Source organism: Rissa tridactyla, chromosome 6 (genome assembly GCF_028500815.1).
Source record: "Rissa tridactyla isolate bRisTri1 chromosome 6, bRisTri1.patW.cur.20221130, whole genome shotgun sequence".
Classification (NCBI taxonomy): Eukaryota; Metazoa; Chordata; class Aves; order Charadriiformes; family Laridae; genus Rissa; species Rissa tridactyla.
Genome location: NC_071471.1, coordinates 69,032,064 through 69,058,458, shown reverse-complemented (window position 1 = coordinate 69,058,458; position 26,395 = coordinate 69,032,064). Strand labels below are relative to the sequence as shown.

Sequence of the window (26,395 nt, the reverse complement as noted above, 5' to 3'; positions counted from 1 at the left end):
AGCCCTGCCAGATGCGGGCAGGGTTCATCCCCGGCTCCCTGTGCCCACCCCCAGCTGCACAGCATCTCCGGGGGGAGGGAAACACTTTTCTACCCAGGCTGGGAGGCAAAGGCTGGCTGCCAAGTTTACTTTTCTTTGAATAAATGCTCTCTCGGATCAGCCGCGTGCGGGAAGACTAAAGGCGCTGTTAGGGGATTTAGCTCAAAGTGCCTTGCAACTCTGTTTTTTTTGGGGAAGAAAGCAGCAAAAACAACAACAACAACAATAAAAAGAAAGGCAGGAGAGGAAAAGCAACGAGTTAACGGCGCTGGAGATCCCACCTGCCAAACGCCGGCGGAGCGGAGAGCTTTGTCCGTCTGTCTGGCTGGTGAGCCGGGGGATCACATGCGTCCCCGTCCTGCCCCCTCCCTCCGCAGCCCTCCGTCCCGCTGCGCTCCTCGCAACTTTGGCGAAACTCGCCCAAAGCGGAGGCACTTTCCGCAGGCAGGCTCCTCCAGCCCTCTGCGGCTCCTCGGGGGCTGGGAGGCGGGGGGGGCGGTTCGCCAGCTGCCAAGGCTCTGTTTTCCCTCTTGCCAAATAAAGTTCTGGGACTTGCAGAGGAGATTTCTGCACAAGCAAACGATAATGATTGCCCTGAGCAAGAAAAGCTCACGTTCTTCTCAGCTCTGCCTCGCTCTCTGCGCCTTTGGGCTGGCATTGCTGGGGGACGTGTCCCGGGCTGTCCCCATGGACGATCAGGATTATTACCTGCAGGAGATTAGCAACAGGGATCATTACTACTCCTTTCCGTATCCCGGTGAAGAGTTTTTTCCTTTCACGGAGCAACCTGGAGAGGAAGGACCTGTTCGCGCTGCAGAGACAGAGGAGCACCCAGGGTTCAAACCGAGCAGGAAAGAGTTAAAACCGAAGAAAAGCAACAAAAAAGGAAAATCCATTCTTGAAACTCCACCAGGTAACTTTCCACCTCCTCCTCCAGAGCTCGGAGTCTGCTGAATCTCATGCTGACGGTGACTTTTAGCATTAATGAATATCCAGCTAATGGCAGTCTTGGTAATAATAACAATAAATGTGCTCGTGGTGATGATGATGACAAGACATTAATTTTTAATAGCCCGCAGAACAGATCTACAGAACTTTTATAGGCTTTTTAACCCTTTCCTCATCAAGTAAAGAGATGTCAGAGTGGTAATGTATTAATTATGCTGCACTTTAACGAGTATACTGGCTTTACTTTCTTAATTACACTTGACAACTGGCTTGCTGTTAAAGCTGCTGTTCTGTAAGCAGAAGAAGAGACAGATTCCGTAGTAAAAGTGGATTGTATCTGGTGACACCTTACTTTAGCCCTTGTCATTTTCATCTAAGAGAGGTTCCTGAATTAATTTTACATCTAAACCTGTGAATTTCTTTGGGATTTCACTTTAAAGCCCTCCAGAGGAAGATATGTAAACAAAGATCTTCCTGTAAAAGCCTAAGCCACAACAAGCTCAATTTAATTATTGACCTCTAAAATAAAGGCATTAAACAGCAACAAAAATGCCTTATAATAAAAAAGGCCACCCTTAATTCCATTTTCTATTGTCTGCATTCGATTGGATGAAAATATGCAATTATAAAAGTTTGCAGAAACGTGATCAGCTTTTACCACCAGTTGTTCCCATTAAGAGCTAATTGCACCACCCTGAAGGAAGAGTCATTTCTTTCCACGTTTCCTGATGTATGGTAGGTACTTTACTGGTTTGGGACACTTAGGAGGGAGCTTGGCCCATGAACTTTAGAACTGTGAAATTTCAGGCCAGATCCCACTCTGCTACAGCTGAACTCCCTTTTACTTCAGAAGGAAACTTTTAATGTTAAAGGCTGGAGCATATGGCACAAAGTTTGCCATTTGGAGCCATTAATACATGCGGTAGAGCAAAACAGAGGAGCAAGGGTTGCAGAGCGGCTTTCACTTTTCCCGGTTACATCTAGAAGATAGTGAACAAAATATTTTCAATTTAATTTTAACAGTAACAGAAATTAATTAGCCTTTGATTAGCAAAGTCAAGGCGAGGTTGGATGGGGCTTTGAGCAGCCTGGTCTAGTGGGAGGTGTCCCTGCCCAGGGCAGGGGGGTGGAACCAGGTGATCTTTAAGGTCCCTTCCAACCCAAACCATTCTGTAATTCTGTGATTCTAAGATACGAACTTTTATAATAATAAATAGTGATAAGAAAATACCATTTCTGAAATTTGGAAAAACATTTGTGTGGCAGCCGGTTCGGATTGCCAGAGTGACCCAAGGCCAAAACCATGGAAATCAAGGAAATACACCTTGTCTAGGGGAGCAGAGACATGAGACATCTGTGCCTGTGGCTCCTGCAGGGCCTAGCAGCTAGGCAGCAGCTTCCCAAGCAGATGCTACTGCCTGGACCATCTCAAGGATTGGTTTATTAGGTTCATTATCTAACCATGGGCAACACGTGGATTTTAAAGCTACCTAATTGGGTACCTGGATTTTTCTTCTTGAGTGGTGGAGACAATGCAGATTTCCAGCCTGCAGGGGGATGTTCTGCAGTTCAGTTCTGCTTTCATCTTCCCTGTTGTTTTTTTTTCCCAATTTCCCCAGCACCATGGCTTCACGTATACTCCACCAAATATGACAGCAATGAGGACGGTATCCAATCTGTGAGGCTAATGTTCATTTATCTTCACAGCCAGGCATCTTCCTTGCTCCCCACCAGCTGCACTGAGCACCTTATAGGTGGAGGGAAGGTATCAGCCATACCAGTAACTACATTCATCATTGTGGAGCACTCATCCCTTGCAAACCTGGTTTGGTTTATGCACTGTAGACACAACGGTAGAAAATTCAAACTATATCACACTGCTGAGCTGCCAGGGAGCATACTGAGGTCTTACAGGCAGTCTGAATTTGGTCATTTCCAAATGGAATCGCATTCATTTTTCTATACAGGAAATTATGGAATTGAAAAGGGAAAAAAAATTACCTCCTCAAAGCTTCCCCAGGAAACGCTCCATTGCGTGCCAACCAATTGACTTGTGCAAGACTCATCTTCTAATGTACTGCTTTTTTACTTTCCACCCTACCCGACTCTCTGAGCCCAGGGAGTCATTTTATTTCTGCATTCAGTCAGGTGAGGTCCTTCCTCAGCATGGCCAAGCACAAGGTCAAGGGGAGCACAGAAGAGGCTGGTGATGCGCCACCAAAAGCAGCTGTAAATAGCTCAGTCCCTCCTTCCACAACAGTCGTTCACTCTTTTGGCACAGCTGACCTACCAAGCTTTCACCAGCCATGTGCATTAAGAGGTTTTAAAGTCTATGAGCTCCTAAAAAAATAGCCAGGGGTACAATAAACAACTGATTCCATCCACCAAACTTTCGTTCCTTGCTCCAACACGTGGAGGCTTGACGCCAACTCAACAAACCGGCTGTTGGGCTTACTTTAATATGGGAAAATGCAGTGTATTTCCTCGGGAGCAGCTGAACTATTTTAACTGAAATAGCCGTAATAAGGCCTAAGGCAAACACCCAGCAAAGAGAATGGTTAGCATTTGTTAAAGAAGTAAGTGAAAACAGGAGGTTTTTAGCAGGAAGGCAACTTTAACTGCAAGCAGTGTTAAAAGTTCTGGCTATAAAATTTGAAATTTCTCCTTTCTCCTCTCCCAAAGGCAGGCAAGGGCCAGGTCCTGCCGGCGCAGTGATTGCAATGCTTAGTGCCATGTCGCCATGTCACCAGGGATCAGTTTGAAATGAAGATCTGAAAATTAGGCCCCTCCCAGAGGTGCCTAAATAATAATACATATCTATCATTTCTCTCATCTGGCCTGTTAAAAGGACAGCTAGAAATAATAATAGCAGTCTCCAAACAGTTATCTATGAATAGTAACTATAAATCTGGCTGTGTATATATGTGTGATGTGTATATATGTATACATTTTATATGTGTTTATACATATATCCGGAACCGGGATTAATTTATTGGACACGCAGTAAATACAAAAATTTGCTTTTTGTGAGGCTCGCTGGCAGCTGGGCATGCGGGATTAATTAATTGTAACAAACAATAGTCTGGCTGGGAGCTGGGATGAAGGAAACGGAGGAACAGGAACGTGTGATCTGCCCTTTGGCTGAGCAGCTGGTACTGATCAGCCCCAGCTTTGAATCAAAGTTGAAATCAAACATAGCAGTCTGAAGGACACGGCACGTAACAGATGAGACAGACTCTATTTATTTAAGCTAATTACCGAAGGTGGTGAGAATATAGATATTTTCAATCTGTGAAATATTAATGTAGGAAGAAATCCTATTGATGCTGCTGGGGTTGCAATGTGGTTTTTAAAATAAAAGCATTAATAGAATTAATATTTGCAAACACTCGATTCAGATAACAGTTAAAAATACCCGTCTGCCTCCTTGCCCTTTAAATGACTTATAAATGAAGTGGTACTAGGTCACCCTTGGAAGGTAAACGGTTGGATTGACAGGTTTCTGTATATACATATTTCCATTTTCTAATTCCATCCTTGTTTGTTTAGGCCTCTATCCAAAGCCCATTCAAATCAGTGGAAAGAGCCTTGTTAACGTCAATGTTTTTCTTTTATGGGGCTTTTAATAGAGTTTAATATACGTCTCAGCTACCATCTGTGGGGCAGACCCCTACAGATGCTTTGGGGGTCTGTCTGCAGTCCCCATGAGCACTGCTCAGTGTTGCTCGTTGCTCTGGATTGTGACCGAACAGTTCCTATTGCGCCCAAGTCTGCCACAATTAAATCTGTAATTATTTTGATTTGATTTACAAAACTTATACTTGTTACAGTAGTTCTTGTTCTGGCCATGCCTCAGTTCTGGCTGCCTTTAGAAAATAAAGGGGTGATGTTTATTTATATGGCAGTGCTCAGAAGGGGTTTTAGTGCACATTTATTTTGTATTTCACAGGCCTTCCAGTGTTTGATCTCTGTGCAATCCAACGTAGCATCTGTGTACTAGTCATGGTTTCCTTTGTCTTGTCTTATCTGCTGATTTCCCCAGGCTTGATGAAACTCTTCAGATGCATCACTGTATACTTGCCTTATATTTGTTTATTTTTGTGTAATGTTGCCACCTGTTCAGCAATGTAATTCTTAAGGATTTTGGTTTGTTGGGGTTTTTGTAATTTACGTAGGGCACAGGAATCTCTTGGACGGATCAGAATCTCACAGGACCATGTGTCTGAGGAGTCGTCAGTGAGGGAAGGCAAAAAGAGGATAAAATGGCCAATGCAAGCAACCATGAAAATTATCTTGTGGAAAGAATTTGAATGTATAAAAATAGACTGATAGCACATTAAATGAGGCATTTATCAAGATATGAGATAATGAAGGCTTGGAGAGAGATCAATGAGTGAATACGGAGGAAAAGCTGAATCATAGAGACGTTACTCAGGCAAAACTGGAAAGATTTAGTTGCAAAATGGTGATGAAGACCTGAAGAGAGTGCGAAGTTAAAAACATGACAAGTTTATGGTGTTACTGGCATTTGAATGGTGAATGTGTTTACTAGGGAGAAGACAGGAGAGAGTGATCTGTAAGGCATTGAACCGATAGCTGAAAGCACTTAAGAGGTCACCAAGATACATCAGATTTCCAGCTAGAACAGAAGGAAACATAGAAGGAGAAGGTAGCCTGTGAATCCACACCGCTTGCCAAAATAGTGGCTTCGGATGGGATTAGCTAGAGCAGAGATGGAAAGGGGAGAGACTGGAAACAGCCAGGCAGGCTGAAGGCCTACCTAGAGTTTGGAGGAAGCGTAGGAGCAAAAGGAGTCATCAAAGTCGAAGTTTTCCAAAGACATTTAAGTCCAGCATGTTGAACTTTGCTGGCACGTTGAAGGGGGGGTAAAGCCTCAGAGCTCCGGCTGGGAAGAAGTCACTGGAAACGTTGGCAAGGTGCCTTGGAGTGGAACGTGAGGGCCGTAAGCCAGACGGCGCGGGCAGCTGGCGCGGGCCTGGCCGGGAGCAGAGCCAGCAGGGGCTTTCGGCAGCGTGTCGGGGAGCTTAGCGGGAAGGTGTGAAGGGAAACGGGAATACAAAAGAGATTCAGGGGGAACAGGAAACAGGCTTTGGGGTTAGGGAGCTGACTCAGGGTAAAATGAAGGTTGGGGATGACCGTGTACGTGGGCTGGTATTTAAGTGAAGGCTATGCGGTGATAAATGCCTCGTATAGGAATTAAGAAACAAGCACAGAATTACCCGTATGCTGGGTAATTACCAGCGCTGCTGTTTTCTAGCCCACGGGTATCCTCTCTCTTAAACCTTGTAGCTGGCTTCCATTCCTGAGAAGCCCAGAGAAAGTGGAGCACTCCTGTGACCTATAATGTTGATTGTCATTTTAAAGCTTTTGCTTAAACTTCTTATACTACCAACTTGTACGAACAAACTCGTTGGCCCTAGGTGCATATCCCATGAATTTTAATATGACCTGTATCGCGTCCTAATTGCCAGATGTGACAAGCAAAGATGAAAACATGTGGCTTTTAATGAGCTTGCTTTCATCTACCAGCTTCTATTTTCTCCTCAGCACTTCTACAAATATGTAGAATAATGAAATGTAACATAGGCATTCCATTTAAGAGCTCATCCTTTAAAGAATGTCACAACAAAAGAGGACAAAGGATGACTAAGAATGAATAATGAGCAGTGCCCTCAAAATTGGCCAAACCTTTTTGATTAGCATCTTTCCTTATCCATGGCTTCAATGAATAATGTAACATGAGAAAAAAAATACAAGAATAAACACATTTGATTATGCTCGAGAAAACCGGTTTCTACAATAATCCTCCTAGCAGTCTTCTCTGAATTCAAACTAATTTTTAAGGTGAGAAAAATACCTCTTTAAAAAAGGGATGGTGTCACTGGATTGATTTTAAGAGTATGAACCTAAGTCTAGACCTGTTCCTGAAATGCCAGCATATTACAAGTCACTCATCATTTGAATTCATTCTTGGTTTTTAATGTTATTCTCTGTTCAGTGAGCTGGCTAGACAGGTCAATCCGATGGTTCAAAATCATATTTCACTTATTTCTTTTAGCTTTGAAATGAAGACTTCTGTCAGCTATGTGAATTTACAATCTATCAAAAAGATGAACCAGCGGAAGTTATGGTGCAGAAGAAGAAATTTCTTGAATTTTCAGTGTTTGAGCCTTTTCTTCCTTGGATTTTTGAGTCTTGTCTAATGCATTGTCTATGTAAAAATCAGACTACCAAAAGATTTGTTGTCTGGGTACAGAGTTGAGATTTGATTGTGATATTCACAGATTTTTTGTGCTTATAGTGTTATTACACAAAGGGTGCATCAGATCTGGTCTTCCTGTCAGGCCTCTGGTGAGGTTATGTCTTGTGGCACTGCTTGCTTTATAAAGCAAGGCTTTTTGAACTGAACATATAAATACATCCCTTTAACACTAGGGTTTTGGGTACTCAAGGAAAATGGGAATAAGGAAAGCTCTAATGCAGCTGAAATTATTTGCCTTTTAAAATCCAGTGATTACACATGCAAAACACTCCATGGCTTTTACTCAACTCAACCAACCATTCACCGAGGGAATGATAGGAATAATTACTCATGTTAGAAACAGACAATCACCTTTAATCTTTCTGTCCCTGGGAGCTACCTTAGCAGACAGTTTGGTCCTATTTAATTCAGTAGGCTGTGAGTCAACGACGCATTCGAGTTTCCTGCATTTTTGCATGGGATTTCATTCAGGGATGGTTGTGGCCATCATGTCTGTGCAGTTACATCTCCAGTGTAGAAGTTACTTCTCTGTAACCTACCCGAACACACTATCCGTGCCCAGGCAAGAATAAAGTGCATGGACAATGGAATAAGGGTGTTTAGAGGACACTGTGGTCAGCACCAAGATGGGTATCTAACACTGCTGCTGTCTGGTTATTCTTCTGATGGGGACTTCTTTTCCTGAGCCATGGATGATGCTGATCACTGAGCACCAAAGCTATCTTTTACAGAAGCTTGCCTAGCTCCTCTGGATGCCTTTCTGTGGCTTTTTCTGTTGACTTCAAAAGGTGTTTGATGGGGTTTTTACATATCTGACCAAGCAATGAAAAATACCTACATTAAACCGTTAGTAAAATACACTGCAATGTTAATTCATTGCTTCTGATGCAAACACATTTCTAATTTCCTTGTATCACAGCAAAAAGAACACTTATTATTCCAGCCCTCTGTGGTTTTATCATCCCAGTGTGGGGAAGAACAGGGTGCTCTGGGTGCCTGCTGCGTGCTGGAAGGAATGGAGCACCACCAGAGAGGAGCAAGGCATTTTATTCTTCGTGCAGTCACCAGGCAGTGCTAAATCAACTTGACAGGTGTAAAAGGAAAACTGTTTCTCTTTTATACCCGTAGCTAAACATGGCAACAAAAAAAAGGTGAGAAAAACAAGAGGGGAAATGAAGAGATGCCAGATGGTGACTCTGAGAGTCAGAGTGCCTATGAAGACACCAGAGGAAGTCTGTGGGGATCATTTAAAGCATCTTTGGAGTACTTGGGTTCAGCTGTTAATCTCTCTAGGCCTGTTTCAGTTAAGTTGCAAAGGATATTCTGGGGAATCTACTATAGATATCTAAGTCCTCTTGTGGACATAAAGGTCCCTTTCAAGGTCCCTTCCAACCCAACACATTCTATGATTCTATGATTCTATGATTCTATAAAATAGTTCCTTTCTCATGGGTAACATACTGGCATTGGCAAGCCAGGATTTGTACCGTATTATCAAAGGTTAAATGGCAATGAGGAAATATAAGGGGTTTATTCCATATTTCCTCAGTGATCTGCATCATTTTTCTAAAGAAAAAGAGGCATTGAAGTGACTTTCTGATTCTCAGGGGTGTTTAAAAGACCTGTCTTACAAATAAGAATGAGGCCCAAAAGTATATTTTACTAGAACGTCTTGGAAAAAAATTATGTGAGATACTACTAATATGTCAGAGCTGGAGAAACATATTTCACTCTTGGATTGGGTGGAGTGAAAGATTTCCTATTCTGACACATGTGTGAGCCCCAAACCTGCAGCGCGTGGTCTGTGTGGGGCTGCGTGGCGGATTCAATATTGCAGGCAATGGCACAAAAGCTGGGAAGCTTCAGCGGACCGTAGTGACTCCCCGTAACTATTGCCCACGGGTGAAGTTAGGCATCTGATTTAGTAGCGAAAGCCCCCAGATACAGGATTAAACTTCTATTTACTTGTGGGTATTTACAGTATGGGAATCCTGTAAATGTACAGATCTGTAAATAGTAAATAATATAGTTCTGCTCCGGCTTTCACACAAGCATTTAGCAGGATGCTGTATTTGCAAATTTGCTGCTACATCCAACAGTCCAAACAAGGAATGTAATAAAAGTTGTTGTATACATAAATTAAACATAGTTCATGTACTGGCGGCTTACGCATCTTTTTACTTCTTTCTGCTACACACTGTATTTATTCTGTAGTTTCTAGCTACTGACATAGAGAATATTACTTTCAAATCGAATAGTGTACCTGATTAATGGAGCGCTCTCTCTCATTCTTTTTTAATTAATCACGTACAGATCTATTTTGTGTTTTATCTTTTTTTTTTTTTTTAATGAATTGCCTTCAAACTTCTTGGTTTTTTTAATGAATTGCATACAAACTGCTTGTATGGCCATACGTCAGCTGCTTGTGAAATATGTGAGGTATGTACCTGGCGATAGCGTTATTCTGCTCTAATCAACATGATTCCCGAGGACCAAGTTCAACGTACAAAGCAATTTAAATCTTCAGGAAGTCAATATTAAAGGGTTATGTGCATTTTTATATTGAAAAACTGGTAAACATACAGGAGTTTTGAAAGAGGTGTGGTCTGGTGCTTAGGACAACAGATTAAAATCTAAGAGAGAAGCTCCTCTCCTTGAAGTCTGGCCACAGGTAGTGATCGTTTTGGTAGCAGTTATTGAAACTGTAGTTGATCTTTCTCTATTTCATTCATTGTGAATTAATACAAATACCAAAATAATCATCAGGGCAGGATTTCTCATGCCCTAGCCCTTACGTTGGAGAATAACATTCATCTTAGTTCTCTGGCCCCCATTCCGCTCCTTCTGAGCTTTACAAAAGGAGGATTATCTTCTGCAGCGCAGGCTGAGAGCACCTCTGTGCCTCAGTAGCTTCATGTTCAACAACTTCCCCTGCGAGATGTGCGTTCACATCAGCAATGAGAGTGCATTAGCCATCTGGGCAATCGTTTGAAGTTAGATAAAGGGAAACATCCTGTTCCATTGCCATGTCTGGTGGCCATGTTTCACCCAGAGCCTGCAGTGTTGGACGTGTTTGCAGTGTACCGATCTGTTCGGGAAATGTGGACAGGCAAATGCTCAGTTTTGAATCCCAGTACATGGTAGACAGATCTCATCATCCAGGAGACACGCTGGATATGCCCCAAAGCCGAATGCTGGGTACTCTAATGGGACTTGGTGGAGCTTAAGCACCAGAGTCCTGTGTTCAGCTTGTTCTTTTGGTCCTCAATAGCTCATCCAGACATCCAGCTCATCCAACCAAGCTTCTGAAATCTAATTTGATTGCTTAGATTATGGGGCTTAAGCACTTCCTGTAGATGATTTCATCCTCACACTCCCATGTTGCACAAATTTATTACTTTTCTTGGCATTTTCCTTCTTTTTGGCTCTATAAGATTGATCCTCCTGGCTGAGACCTAAAAGGGAACATGAAGGGGAATCCCAAATGCCCCTGCTTGACTTCCAGAGTTTTCTTTGGCCTACAGAGGGGCTCAGAGCTCTGCAGTCTCCGTTGTCCCCAGATTTACCTTTTACGTGTTTCCTTATATGAACTCTAGAAAGCAAAACAGTCTCCCATTCCAAGGGGAGTTACGTTTGACAAGAGAGTACAGAGAGAGGCCAGGTATCTCCTTCCTCTAACACATACAAGATTTACTACAAACTGTCTGGGCGCGTTAATCATCGCGGTGTGCAGGGAGATGGTGGTGTTTGCAACGGGAGCAATTGAAAACCCTCTTTCTCATTCTTTCCCAGAAATTAGAGTATTTTTATGTTCTCCTCTTCAGAGATATAGTGTGTTAGGGTGACGGATTTATGGCTCCTCTCCACAGTCAGGGTCCTCCTAAAACATCTGTCAAATCAAGGGAAAAGTTCAAAGTATCTTAGAAGACCTGATCTCAAATCTGGACGTAAGCACTCCTTACCACCAGCATTATGACCACACCTTATGCCAGATTTGGCTTTAACACACTCTTTTTTTCCCCAAGATAATTTTCAATTGTGTAATGAGTCTGCCCCATACACATGACAGAGGAGGTCTGAACACAGGTCTGGATTTCAACCCTCCCAAAGATTTGTCATTGGCTTAGAGTAGAAATTTCGATTTCAGCCGAAGGGCCTTGCATAAGGAGGCTTGCCTAACTCTTGCATTGCCTAAAAGTAGAACTTAAAACTTCAGCCTTGGACAACATGATTTTTCTCTTTTTCCCCTTAATTGCTCGTGTACTGAGAAATTACAGAAAACATTTCAGAAACAGTTGGAATTACATTTGCCATCACAAGCTGGGTGGCAAATACCCTACCAAAACCGATAGACCCAGTTTTATCCCACAGAGTATTTAAACCGTATGTTCTTTATGCACTTAAAATTCCAAGTAAAAATTCCATTTGCCAAAAGTATGTATGAGTTAACATATGGCATATATACATATGGCTGGAGCGAAGGCTGGAATTTCCCATAGTAAGTCTGGATTCGGATCTTCTCCAGGATGCAGGTGACCCAACAGCATTGGGATGGGACACAACAGCATGGGGATGTGCCCCAGTCTTCAGTGCATGCCACTGGAGCAGGAGACTTCCCCTAAGGTGATGCGATAGCTCTTACACTGCTGGTGAATAGAGGACGAGAGGAGAGGAGAGGAGAGGAGAGGAGAGGAGAGGAGAGGACAAGGAACCAGGGCCGGTCATTGCCAGGGTCCAGCACATACCCCAGCTAAGACAAAGAGAGAAATATCTTACAGCTTTTTTGGAAGATTTTTTTTTCCTCAGGCTCCTCTGGATGCTTTTGATCCCAGCAGAGGACTGCAGTCCAAGACTCTTCCAGGCTCCTCAGATGAGTGTCTCACATCTAGTCCAGTTCCTTTGCATCAGATATTTCATTAGATGCATGTAAGTGACAGAAAGAGGCCCCAAAAAAATCTTGTTACCATCTTTTAGTGGAATAAATGATTGGGGGATCACATATAGAGGCAGAAAGCTATGAGTCTTTTTCCAAAGAGCTTTGAAAATTCTGTCAAGGTGAATCCAGGTACTGCAGAAGCCCAGAGATGGGTGGGATGCACGAAGCTCAGAGAAGAAAATGGATCAATTCCTCGGTTGCCAACTTGCAGCCCAGGAGGAATGAGGGTTGAGGTATCTGGTCACTGAAATCACAAGGTATAGCATCTATTCCCTGCCTGAATAACTGAATTCTTTATTTAAAAAGAGAAGCAAATGCAAGGGGTAATATACCCTTGATCCAGTTTTTCTGCAAAACTATTCCTTGTTGCTTAGGATCTGAAAACACTTCTACAAAAAAAATAGGGTGATGTCTGTCTGCAAGCAATACTTCAAGTCCACAATGAACAGAGAGCAAAGCTCTCAGCCAGCAGCTGAAGGCAGTCAGTGTTATTTTAAAGTATTAAATGAAAAAGGGGGCAAAAAAAGTCTTGTAGGTCTACTTTCTAAAAGATACAAATCATGATGAAGGCTAGTAGCATGTGGAATACAAAATATTACAGACACACCTGAATTGTTTCATATTGCTAATATCCAAACAGCAAATATGTACTTGGGTTTTTTTGATGCTTGAATGCTGGTCAAATGGCAATGATACTGACTGACTGACTCTTACAAGAGCAACAGAACGGGAAACTTTTCAAAGTGTCAGTTATGCAGCTAAAATGTCACAGAATCCTTTGAAAAAGCGGAGAGAAAATAGCACAGAACTATTCCTCTGCAAAACCGTTCGGTATTTCTGTTCATTAGTCCTGAATCAGATTTTTTTCCTCCCAATTAGCAAGTTGAAAAATGGGTGTTTTTTATGCTCAGGGAAGCTTGCCTCGAAGCTTTCTCTGTTCCATGGTTTTTCAAGTGCAGCATAACTATGCTTACTAAATACTTCCAGCTCCTGTGTGTGGGAAGGAGGATGGGCTCTCCAGGGCAGCAGCTGAGTTAATCATAGAATGGTTACAGATGGAAAGGACCTTAAAGATCATCCAGTTCCAACCCCCTGCCCTGGGCAGGGACACCTCCCACCAGACCAGGTTGCTCCAAGCCCCGTCCAGCCTGGCCTTGAACCCCTCCAGGGATGGGGCAGCCACAGCTTCTCTGGGCAACCTGGGCCAGGGGCTCACCACCCCCACAGTAAAGAATTTCTTCCTCTTATCTCATCTAAATCTCCCCTCTTTCAGTTTAAAACTGTTACCCCTTGTCCTGTCACTCCACTCCCTGATCCAGAGTCCCTCCCCAGCTTTCCTGGAGGCCCTTTAGGGACTGGAAGGGGCTGGAAGGTCTCCCCGGAGCCTTCTCTTCTCCAGGCTGAACCCCCCCAGCTCTCTCAGCCTGTCCTCACAGCAGAGGGGCTCCAGCCCTCCCAGCATCTTTGTGGCCTCCTCTGGACCTGCTCCGACAGCTCCATGTCCTTCTTACGTTTGTGCCCCCCAGAGATAGACATAGCACTGCAGGTGGGGTCTCACCAGAGCAGAGTAGAGATGGTGAATCCCCGCCCTCACCCTCTTTGCCACGTTTCTTTTGATGCAGCCCAGGATGCAATTGTCTTTCTGTGCTGTGAACGCACATTGCCGGCTCATATTGAGCTTCTTATCAACTCAATGATAAGCCCCAAATCATAGCCTGCACTTTGCACATTAGCCAATTCATGTCCTGCAGCGGAGACAAGGGCTCCGGTGGTGCCAACATGGGCTGTCGCTAGCATGACACTGTTCTCCAGGGAAAGGATGTCAAACCTCACTGGGCAAGGAGTATAAATTAGGGTTTATTTGGATGCTTTCCTGAGCAGCCCTCATGGGGTCCACGGTAAGTGCATTGTAAGTCCACAAGTGCATTGCCTTCAGTTTGGATCTTTGGGCTTTCAGCCTTGAGCAAGCAGACATGCTTGCATGCAATTTTAAACTCCCTAATAACTCAAATTTTGTATTATTTGAAGCTTCTGACACACTTAGATCTTAATCAGTGAAACCTCCGATGTGGTAATATTTTAGCCTGTGATTATAAGCCTTTGCTGGACCGGGGCTGAGTGGTTGAACAAAGCAGGAGAGATGTTTAGACAGAATGAATTTTGGGAATCTTTTGCGGGCCGCAGAAAGCTGCAAGGTCGTAGGAAGCTGGAATAAGGAGGAAGGACCTCTGAACACTCAGTCATTTGAGTTGGAGAGGTGCCCACCCCTTGAGATATTTGCCTGAACCTTGCTTGAACTGTTTCAACTCTTTCGCTCTGTAACATGGAGCTGGAGCTTCCTAAGAGCTTCCCTGCTGAACCTCTATTTCTTCCCTCCGATCAGCTCAGAAATATCAAGAGCCATATTCTCACGATATTTTTAGCATTTCTCTTTCTGTGGGCAGGAAGCTCAGAGGCTTGTGAAAATGCTGAGTGCCCAAAATTTAAAAGATACTAACTGAGCTTTTAAAACCACAGAATTCTGGTGCTTGCTTGGGCTTGGGGCATTTTTTTTAGAAATTATTTTTTTTTAGTTCCCTAAATTGGCTTTTCCATGACTAACGTGAGGACAGGTAGAGAGGAGGAAGTAAAATGGATGGACTGTGGTATGTGCCATTGCCTTTTGGACGATGAACGTCTGAAAGCTTAAAAGTCATCTGGAAGCTGAAATCCTTTGGGAAGTTGAGCAAAAGCTCCTGGGAAGCACAGCTGGTGAAATGTGGGAAAGGGAGAGCCTGGCTGCAGAGCGCGTGTGTGTTTTGTGAGCTCCTTAAAAATCATGCCTTTTCCAGAAATTACTTTAGGGAATAATTAATCGCCTGTGAGGGCTGGGCTCTGTGCTTGGATTTCTTCATCCGTGGTGCATTTTCCAGTGGGATTCCTGTGCTCCCCTGTGGTTTTGTGTCCTCACAGTGAGCCCAAACACCATAGACCTGTTCCCAGGGGGAGCATCCCTCCTACAACCCTCCGTGCACCCCAGGGATTTGGAGTTCCACTCCTCTGCTCTTTAGGCTTTTCCTTTCCGTTTTTTTGGGGGGTTTTTTGTGTTTTTTTTTTTAAAGGGTAGTCGCATTTCAATCCAGGCCTGGATTTGATTTTCGCAAATCTTAGAGATTTAATTGTTTCTTGAAGTTTTACTTCCTTTTGCTTTGAACTCTGAAATACTCTGCTTTCAGGGTGCTTCTCAAGGGTGCAACAGCTTGGACATAGGGTGCTTTAAAGGAAAGAAAAAAGCTCTGTTATGTGAGTTGCTAAATCTTTTGCTTTTCAGGACTTCTGGGTATATCCAAACAACCTCCAGTTATTTTCTGTGTGCACTTGGCCAATTTTTCATCCCTTCACTAAAACACTTTTCCACTGTTTGGGACTTGAAATATATCCGCCACTTTTGACTTTTTAGTACTGTCTTAGAGCTGAGCTTGAATCAACCAAGCAATTAAAAAAAAAAAAAGTCCATTAAAATTAATAATTAAGTAAAAAGCAAACAAGCTGCCTAAATTATTTTTTCTTTTACTGTGCTCTAGAAAATACAAACTGATTCCTTTTTCAGGGCTGGGAAGAAGCACAAAGTTTGAGTTCAGGTTAATTGTAACCACACAACTTTCTTCTGAAATCATTGCCTGAGCAATAGCTCCAGGCACTACGGTGACTTCTATGCTTTATGAGAAAGTGTTTGGTTTTGTTCATTTCTCTTATTATTTCATATGAAATAATAACAACAGATGTGATTTCAGAAAAGAAAAAAAAAAGGTATAAATGTCTAAACTCACTGGTAGAGCAGACACACCAGGTCTCCATAAAACTGAGACTTACACTTTATAAAAGGTTTTAAACCCAAGTTGGATAGATTTTAGGTATTTCCTGTCACAGGCTCTCTATATAGGTCAAGTATTCAGCCCAGATGTGCAACCTGGAGGAGGGTTAGGCAGCAACCGAGACCAGCCTCTGCGGGGTGACGGCTCCCAAACAAACGCCGGGGCTTGGGCAGTCGCTCCCACCCCCTCCGAGATGCTTCCTCCTGGTGAGCAGCGCCGATAGCGCTGCGAGAGGAGGAGGGATATTCATTGCAAGGGCTATAAGCACAGCTGGGTGCCTGGGTGTGATGGTTGGCTTGGCAGCCTCTGCCGAAGCCGTCAGCCTGCCTTTGAGGGTCTTCTTGCTTGTGCACGGAGGTGTCTTTGCAGCTATATGTCTACATGCAGAGGAGGCAAATTTTAAGGTCACTTCTGATTAGCGGCGTGTTCTTTGGGAAGATTTAAAATTGGCGAGGATGAGTTTTTTACAAACCAGCAGGGGAGGAATGACTCTCGGAAGGACGATCCTGTGCTATTCACCCAGGTCTAGCTGCAGATACAGGCTACTTCTATTCTACATTCTGTTGGTGAATGCGTATTTTTAATCATGAAAAAACAAAAGATGACATTTCAACTCATAGCTAAGATGACTAACAACTGTCTGCTGCCGAAAGGCATAGCTCACACTACTTCATCATGCTGGCTCTGAAGTCTGCTGGTGCCCACCAAGAGCTAAGTCAGAAAGCTTAACAGCCTACTATGAAACCCAAAACTCAATAGCAAAGTGATTCTCTCTTCATTCCCGATTTACTTGTGTCAGGCTTTGGATTGCGTCATCAAAGGAAGCTAGTGCTAGTTTCAATATCGTATACACCAGATTTTCCACCTTACAGAAAATTAAAATAAATAGTTTGGTCTATGCTAGAGCTTAACTTGATTCAAAGCTGGATAACATTAAGTAGTGCTGACTGGCAAGTGGCTGATTTCAGTCTTTCTCAAGTGTAAATTTAGTACTTGGGAAGGGAGGTAACTATAGCAGGGGTGATAAAATTTAATGGCTCATCAGTACTAATGAGACCTCCTTTACAATCTCTCAGGTTTTTCCTGCTGTCTGTGTGTGGGCTTCCTGTGTGCACTGGGGAGAGTGAGAAGTTGAAAACGGGGTGATGTCAGAGTGGTGCCACCTATTTCAGTGAAATTAGGTGTGTTTAGAGGACTGCTGAGACTGTTTGTGTGCGTTTCACCACTAGTCTACGATAGCCCCAGGTGTGTAATTCTGACCCTCGTGATGGAGCATATACAGCCCCTTTCCTACGTCCTCCCACTTGGATACTTCCCTTGTGCTCCCTGGGATCCCTTTTCTGCTCCAAAAGGCTGGCTTTGCTGCAAAATCCTTAAAGCTGGCAGAATTCTTGGTAGATGTATGTTTCCAGTGCCCGAAGTTATGGAAAATTTCTAGGTTATGTACGTTTAAGGAATTTCCTGACTATGCTGTCACTCTCTACAACTGCATAGTGAACGTGCTGTGCCTAACTATGGATATATTCACTTCTGCATAAAGTTGCTACTACAGCTTTCATAGAGGGGGAGGAAAATAATTGCACCACAAGCCAATTTTACATTCATACAACTGTTTTTATGCAGTTGTACTGTTTTTGGTAAAATACACTCCAATCGAATTGTTAAAGTGGTTAAACATCAGCACTTTAAGGTGTCTTATTTATTGGGCCAGGGCAGTATCTTAAGGTAGTAACTATTTTCTGTCTTGATTTTATATTTGTTAATGGTATTCCAAGTTTCAATGTTTATTTTTAATGGCTAGACTTAATGTTCTTATTGTAGAATCTTTGGTCTTGCAGTATACCTCAGTGATTTGATATTTTAAGCTATTTCTGGCATGGACACATTGGGCAGATATGCGTTTTTAATGGTAATTTTAGTCCTATACCCAGCCATTGTGCGAGCGGTCTGTCTCAGTTTTTTTCTCCATTGTTTGGCTAAGTCTATTTGTTTGGCTCTGGAAAAAAAAAAGGATAGTTCTCATTTTTGATGGCTGTACTCAGTTTTGTGGCTTTAGCTGGAATTACAGCAAGTCTTCATCGGGTGCTTCAGAAAAACAGCAGAGGAGACATTTTAAAATTAATAGCACAGAATTCAGCCTTAGTCAAAGCTCATAATAAAAAGTTAGGAATTTATATGATATTTTTCAGGCCGTATTTTTTTTTTGGCCACTGAAGATAATAATTTGTCTTTTTTCAGAGCAATCAAATACACGTATTCCTTTGTAGATAAAGTGGAAGACTTGTCAGGTTTGGATATAAATGAGAGGGTACCTTGTATTACCAGCATCTGGAAACCTTTCCTAGGGCTATGCCTACAGTGGTAATTAATGCCTCCATGTGCTGACGGTCTGCACAGAATACAGCTTGTCCTCGCATCGTTTCTTTTGTTAATGGCCTGGATGCCATGAGCAGGTTTGCAATAAATTCCACCCTCCTCCTTTCTCATGTCAGGTCAGCCAGGTGGTGTTCCCGTGGGCAGGAAGGAGGAAACTCCTTTCCTTTCCTCTGCCTTTCTCTTCTCCCAAAGAGATGCGGGGTAAGGGAGAGGAGGCCAGTTTAACACATGCAAGAGCTATGTTTCCGTGCCTGCCCACCTCTCCACCTGGAGGAGGCTTCTGTCTGCAGGCACGGAAGTGTATGGCTGCTTCTTCCCCCTGAGCAGAAGGACAGAGCCAGGAGGAAAAATGGGAAATGCCTCATGTGCCCAAGCACGCAGACTTTGTGCATGTGGGATCGGGCTCCTGTAGTGTCCACGTCATAAATCACGTCATCAATCGCGTCATCTCCACGACAGGCTGTACGATGGCAGCTGTAGGCAGCTCAGGGAATGTCACATATTATCTGGAATTTAGCTGAGCCCCTTGAGCCTGAAAGTTTGGCCAACAATCTCCCAGAGAACAGGCTTTTTGGAAATTCCTGCTCCCAGCTGTGCCAGGAATAATAGAAGCTCTTCCTGCTAAATGTGCTGTTTTGCTGCATCTAGAACCAGCCACAAACTGGGTTTGTGAGGGAGCAAAAAATGTGAGAAGTAATGCAAGAAAAAAATAAGAGTATACTTTCTGGATCTCAGAAATATTTGGTTTCATCTCAGGCCCGACCTGAAGGATCAAGATAATTTATTCTTTATTTGTCTTTAATTGCTGAATTTTCCCTCAACCTTGGAAGCAGGAGAAGAGACATTTTTACCTTCGCATAAAGTCTGTACCCTGCAACTTTTCAAGAAACCGCGGTGCGCAAATCCTGCCGGCTGGTGCACAGCGTTTAGGTGGCACAAAGCAAGCATGGGAGTGCTCCGTGTCTTGGTATCACAGGAGGGCCGTGTGTGTCACTGGCATAAGGTATGGTGCGGACACAACTTTGGTGGCCTTGAAACCATCGCGGGGCTTTCACTCTTGTCTGCTGCCCATGACTCCAGCGGACACGGGCTTTAAACCCACACCTTCCCTGCCCAGCACTGCGTTGCCTTGTGCCATCAGGCAGGAGATATTTGCCACTTCTCTGTAACTACCTCCCTTCTGAAAGAGCTGGTTTAGCTGTTGAAGTGTGTGTAGCGTGGGACATATGAAACACGGTTGCAGCAAATCTTCTGGAGAGACTCCTAGCAGGGAAAGGAGGGCTAGAAGAGCCAGCCTAGGCAGCAAGCTAGGATTAAAACCACCTCCCCTCCCTCCAAGCTAAGAGGCTGCCAAAACACAGCTCCTTGGCCCAGAGGCAGCCCCTGGAGAAGATGGTTGCAAAGAAGAGGCATATTTGATCATCAAAAGCAGCTCTGAGATACCAGATGGGTAACGTTTGTGGGACCCTCACTCAGACTTGGTTCTCACCCAGAGCCCATGAAAATGTTCCTCCTGATTTAAGGAGGCTTTGGGTGAGACCTCCTAACAGAGATGGATTTTGGGGCTTCTAACCAAAAGCATTTGTGGCTTTTTTTTTTCTTTTAATCTTCAACAGCAGCCATAAAGAGAAGAGCGTGTTGCAGTGCTGTGATAAATATTGCCCTTTCCTTCTGAGAGAAGTCCCCAACGTCTTAAACCCCTGTGCAGTATTTGTTGCTTGTCCTAGAAAAATGTACAGCTTTGATGCAACATTAGAGAACAATTAACGTTGTCTTAGGGTAGAAAACTTTGGCATCTATTTAGTCCTTTATTTGATCTTTGATCTGGGACTATAATTCAGTATTTTAACTTCTGCGTAGGGGATTTGTTGTAAGTGCACATTGCTTGCTTTGTTCTCTTAGCGCCCTGGGAATGGGTTTATAAGAAAAAGCAAATAAAAACAAACTGCGTGTGCTTGAAGAACCTTCATCTGCCTGTACTGCTTCAATTAACCTGGGGTGCATGGGGGCTGGTGGCCTGAATTCAGGCCTCAGAAGAAACTAGTATGTATTGCCAGCAACCCTTGAGACGTGAACAAAGTCAGAAAAGCGCTCAGACTGAAATGCACGGACCCGTTTCCAAGGAAAAGCTGGGCCCTACCAAGTATAGAGTGTGACTCATGAACATCTGCGGAAATTTCACACTTCCACGATCGCATCGTCAAAACAGCAAAATTTAGCTAGCCCGCGTTCCCCCCACAAATGTCTTCAGCCTGTAAAGATAACAAATTATTTAGAAAAAGGAGAACCTTGTTCAGTTTAATTCAGGCACCCCACAAAGGCTGTCCATCGCAGCAAAGGAATCAAAAGATGTTTTCAGCGAGTAGCAGGTCAGAAGAAATGTGCTTTTACTGTTACTTCACCTTTTAGGTGCATCGCAGTATTAAAATACTTTGCAAAATACCTGTGACCTAAATATTACTTGAGACACAGGAATTAGACTGCCAGAGTTTCCATTAAAAGTTTCTGCTGTTGGAAGATGAATTTTCAACTTCACTTTTTCGTAGGAAAAGCTCTAAAGTTAGCTGTTAGGATAAAATGTATTATAATGACCTCAATTTTTGTCCAAGTCCATAAAGATCTAAGAATAGTATGAATAATAGGATAAGTGTTAAATCTTCATCCCCCCAAATATGTGTTTAATTGTGAGCTTAACTTCCCTGCATCTGTAGTTCAAAAATTGCTTCAAAAATGTGCATCTTCTTCGTTAACTATATGTTTAAGTGTTTTGCTTAAACAAGGCCTAAATTCTGCATCTGCCCTGGGATGGTCCAGAAAAAGAAACAGGGAATCAAAACCTAAAGCTAAATCTTCCGTATTACAATGGGATTTGCCATGGGATACCCGACCATCCTGTGTTGGCAAGGTATGTGTTGAGTCCTCAGGGAAGAAGGTCTCCAGAGTAGGGACAAGTCTCTAGCCAAGTCTGATGGGCAAATGGGTTGACAGAAGGAAGAAACAAGTATTGATTACAGTGATAGGTTGTTACTAGAAATAGAAATAGCACCCTAACGCACATCACGCTGGCGCCGTACCTGCTTCCCTTCCCAGCAATGACAGAACATCTCTGTTGCTGCAGGTGCCCGCTGGCCACTGTCATCCCCCAATTTAGGCAAATTCTGGCCAAGATGTACAACACGTATTTTTGACGCTCTAAACTGACCAGTGTCACTTCAAAGATACTTCAGTGTCCTCTGGTGCTGCTGAATGCAGTGATAACTGGGGATGTGCTGCATTACTGAAAATCATACCAGCAGTGTATGTTTTCATGGAAAATGCACTCCTTACAGAAATCGGTTACACTGGAAGGGTGATGAGCTCTTCATATTTATCGTAGTGATGTTCTTCCGTTGACTTTGGTGGTGCAAGCTCAAGCCCCAGACGCAAAGCTACAGACACCAACAGCAAGAACGAAAAATCCTGGCCCTAAACCCATTCTTTGAACAGAGAAAATTCTGTGTTAACTCACCGTCACACTGCCTTCACCTCCTCGTGTCTTCTCTGAATTGCTGTACCTATGCAGTGTGACATCCTTTCTCCCCAGATGTTTGGAAGCGCAAAGGGATTCTTATGTATTTAAAAATGACAAAGCTCCTGAAGCTAAAACACATTTAGAATCACAAAAAATAAATAGTCAGAGCACATTCTGCCTCCAAACGTGAAGGAGACTGTCAGACTGCACAGGGCTGGTGTTTCTCCATTTCTAGATCCGAGTATCACGGTACATGAGGAGTTAGATAAGAACAGACTTGAGGGAAATGAAAAGGATTATAGGTATGGCTTTTAAAAATGTAAGTGAAATCAAAACATGATGCTTCTTTTTTCTTTCCATTTGAAAAACTGTACATATCCCTAAATTGATGGAGAATATCCTTTAAATAAAACAATAATTTGTCTGCTATGCCTCCAAAAGAACAGTACAGAATGATTTCCTAAATGCATCCTTATTAGATACAAAAGCTATAAAGACAATCTGTGCTTATTTGACAATCTTTATTTAGACTACAAGAAAAGAAAATAAATTAATAATATAGGCAATAAAGATGAACAGAAGTGTTTTCCTTGCCCTGCTCATACATATATCTTCTACTTATGGAATTGATATGTTTCTAAGAATGCCTGCTAATACAATTTTATCATAAAGAACAGAATACGTTGCAGCAGAGCAGCTATAATTATACTGCAGGTGTAAAGACAACCAAGCAGGCTCTGCAGAAGGTGGGTTTTTTGGCCAGAGTTTCAGTGGAAGATGCTGTATCTGTAGGGCACAGCCCACCACAAGGCTGAAATTGCTTTCGAACCTGGGCTAATTAATATCCTTGCACAGAGGGATGCTGAGACTGCAAGTTGAGTCGATGTTGGCTTGAGAAGGGAGCTCGGTAGCTCCTTCAGGTAGAGGCAAGCCGTGAATTATAACTGGTAAATTGAGATTTCAGGAGGTGAGGTTGTGACTGAAGTAATTCTCGAGTCTTTCCCCCTCCCAACTTCAAGGGACAGGCGAGTGCTGTGTTGAAGTATCAGAAATGCCTCGGTGCCCTTAGCTGGGATACAGTTGTCTGTCTGGCTGGCAGAAGCATAATTGAAAATAATGGTCAACTGAAATATTGCCATTTAACATAGCTGATAGGAAAGCTATTTCGAAATGGAAACCTTACAAGAGCGCTGTTCCAGGTACAAATGTTACTAAGTCTGAATCCAAGCCCAATCTCTTTTTAAGTCTTGGAATTAATGATCTAGACATCTTACTAATGGCTCGTTTCTAAATCATGGTTGCAAATCACAGACGAAATCATGGTTGGATATGGGCCAGGTAGAGAGAAGTGTCCATAACTCAGCCTCTTCCTTGCACCTGCAAGCTTAATGCTTGCATTTCGGTCACTCTAAAACATAAATACTCTAGCTGCATTTTGTTAATAGGTCGTTAAGTATGTGGATTTAAAGGTCTTTTAAAGTCATGGTTGAATTTCCATTATTTTATAACAATTAGTTTTTCAACCAGTCAAAGAAAATACCAAATGACAGGGTCGTTTCCAGTTGAATCTATAAGGTATGAACTGCTATGATTATTCCCGCTACCCAATTTCTGTAGGTTCTGCAAGTGTTGGAGCATGGAGAATACAAAATACTAGCACGGAGAATACCAAAGCATTAAGACAGTCTTATAGATTGTGTGGCAATTATTTTCATTGTTATAGGGAAGATTTCTTAAATAAAATATATTAAAACAATACTTTAAAAAGTGCAGTCTTTATGAATGCCATAAATCAGTTTCTTTTCCTGTATGCTTTTAAAAAATAAATTGTCCTGACACACACCAACAAAATAATTTATCTAAAATTAGATTCACAGTATGACGCAGAATTAGTATTTTTTTTGGTAGTGAAACGGCAACCTTTGGTGGATTGTGTTGTATTATAATGAGTAACCGGGAGGTAATCAGATGAGGTCATACTGAAAACTTTTCCCCCACCACCTCTGTACATTAAAGATTGATGGTTTGTTCTAATATGCTTCTCTTTTCATCCCTTTATTGATGCTGGAATTCATGTGCATGTGGAAAAAATTAATATTCCTGAAGCGTTAATAGCCAAATATTATGGCTATAAATAGAAGACATAATTTCATTTAAAGGCAAAATCAAAGGCCTTCTCTTGTGGAAAACAGCACAAATTCCATACGTCAAAGCTACTGCAAACAATAGGCTTGATGACTCCAAGAATATCATCCTGGTGCAGAGCGGCACAGACAGACACATCTAAAGGTCGCTGGTCTTTTATGGAGAATCCTGCTGCTCTGTCCCCGGTTTGGGATGGTCACGGGAGAAAGAGGGGCCAACTGCAAAAGGAATGCTTTTCATTAATTTTCAGTTGAGTGGTGGAGCAAAATATTTGATTTTTCTTACCAAGTTGCAAAACAATAAATCTTTATGTGATTCGGTAAGTTGTTCGAGTGACAGGTTAACGTCTACTTCACTACCAGAGAAAGCAAGTTAGGTGCTTCTCGTATTAATTTACATAAATAACAATAAAAAATAAATTCCTGGACACTATTGAATGGATGGTAAAGCTCCTAATGATTTCATTTGAAATATCGTAAGGCTTGAGCGCATTGAGAAAGGACAGCGTATTGTTAACAAGATATTGCCCAGTTTTCATCAAAGGTATCTATACTGCGTATCGTAGATAGCTCCTGCCTCCTCTTAGATCCTAATCTTGCTTTCATTGAAAACTCACATTAAATTGAGCATTTCATAATATTGGCCTGGTAATCCGATGTGTTCACAGACAGTACAAATTATTTATCCCTGAAAAATAAAGAGCAGTCAGGCATGTTTAACTGAGATCCGTGTGAACTTTTTGGAGCCTTAGGATTAGGCTTCAGTTTCTCTAGAAACAGAGATAGTACACAAAAATACATACAGGCAATTTTTTTCAGCTTGCAAATACCCATCCTGTAGTTTAAGGAACCCCCTCTGAAATCCACAGGCAACCCAGGAATATTGCGGTTTTATAGTAAATAGGTAACGTTTCAGTCTGAATAAACGCAAACCCACTTCTTGTACATTCGTTGGCAAGCATATGTCATGCCAGGAAACTTCAGCCAGGTCTGATGGGCAGCTGCCAGGCTCAAAAATAGGGTCTTTCCAACAGGTTTCATGAAAACAGATCGCTGTAAAGAAGAGCGTGCCCTGCAGTGCCCCTGGGGCGGCTCCGTAAGCTCTTGCTCCTCTTCGGTAGTGGAGAACAGGCTGTGAGACACAATCTGGAAGAGGTGGAGTTTCGGTGGATGTGTTGCTCACGGAGCCGGCTGTTCACTTTGTGGGAGATTTTCTACTTTTTATTAATTCCTAGCAGTACCTCTACATTGCCCCTTAGCCTTCTTAGGTGCAGTAAAACCATCGAATTAAATGATATTTTGTGAACTAAGCATGTAAAAGCAGCTTGCTTTTATTTCCATCTCAAACCAGGCAGGGGTGTTTCTGGGCGGCATTTGAGTGCCTGGGAACAGTGAGACTATCCACGGAGCAAAATATACCAAAGTGCAAAAAATTTTGCAGGATTACACCATGAGACCGATTTCCAAACCTGTCTTGAGCACTGAATTTGTTAAAGAAAGGCAGGCAGTTCCCAGCTCTTTAATTTACTCCCAGTAGAGATCTGTCAGTGCCCGAGTCTTCTGGTCCGAGTATGATGAAAGACGAAACACTCTATAGGGAAACGGGATTAAAACAATCAGCCAACGAAACAAGAATCCTCTGAGCTACTCCTTCCTCTGCCTTTCCTTATTTATCCTGTCTCTTCTCTGTTTTAGATAATTAGATTGAAAGCTCTTCGAAATGAGGAACTGTCTACATTTTGTCTCTTGTGTAAGACTAAGATCGCTGCTGGTACTTTAGAAAATACGTTAATATTTAGCATTTGGCTTTACTATTAATATGTAGCGTTGTCTCTGATGGAGATACAAATTTTGGCCCTGGACTCCTGTGAGAACTTTCCTTAGGATGAACAAAGAAATCCCAGCATGAATTGACAACAAGTAAAATTTTTCCTGAGGGATTTTAGGTTCTAACGAGCCAAGGAGGAGCATTGGCAATCTCATATGTTTTGCCAGTTTGTGCAGGGTAACGCAAAACTACATGTCAAAGTTAGACATGGCGATGATGAGATTCTCAGGTACATACACTCCTGACGTTTTGGTGAGCAATTGAAAATATATATGTAAGAGGGTTACAGGTACAGACCATGGGAGTGAGCTCTGACAATTCTCCAGCAACCGTGGCGCAAGTGAGATGGCGATCCCAGCTGTCAGGCAGGTGGTGAGGAAGGACGGTTTGGGGACTGCAGGTGTGGCCTGGGGACTGGAAATGTGATCTGGGCTTCAGACCACATTTCACACAGGAGAAGCTCAACACGAGCCAGC

General features: G+C 42.8%; 1 protein-coding gene across 1 annotated transcript in view; it reads left to right on the top strand.

Moving 5' to 3' along the window:
- Nucleotides 1-352: 352 nt before the first annotated feature.
- Nucleotides 353-26,395, top strand: part of CPXM2 (carboxypeptidase X, M14 family member 2) — an 81,352-nt gene continuing 55,309 nt past the window's right edge. The window contains exon 1 of the mRNA XM_054205790.1: nucleotides 353-952. Within this exon, the coding sequence (XP_054061765.1) occupies nucleotides 385-952 (568 nt within the window). The 5' untranslated portion in view covers nucleotides 353-384. The remainder of the gene's footprint in view (nucleotides 953-26,395) is intronic.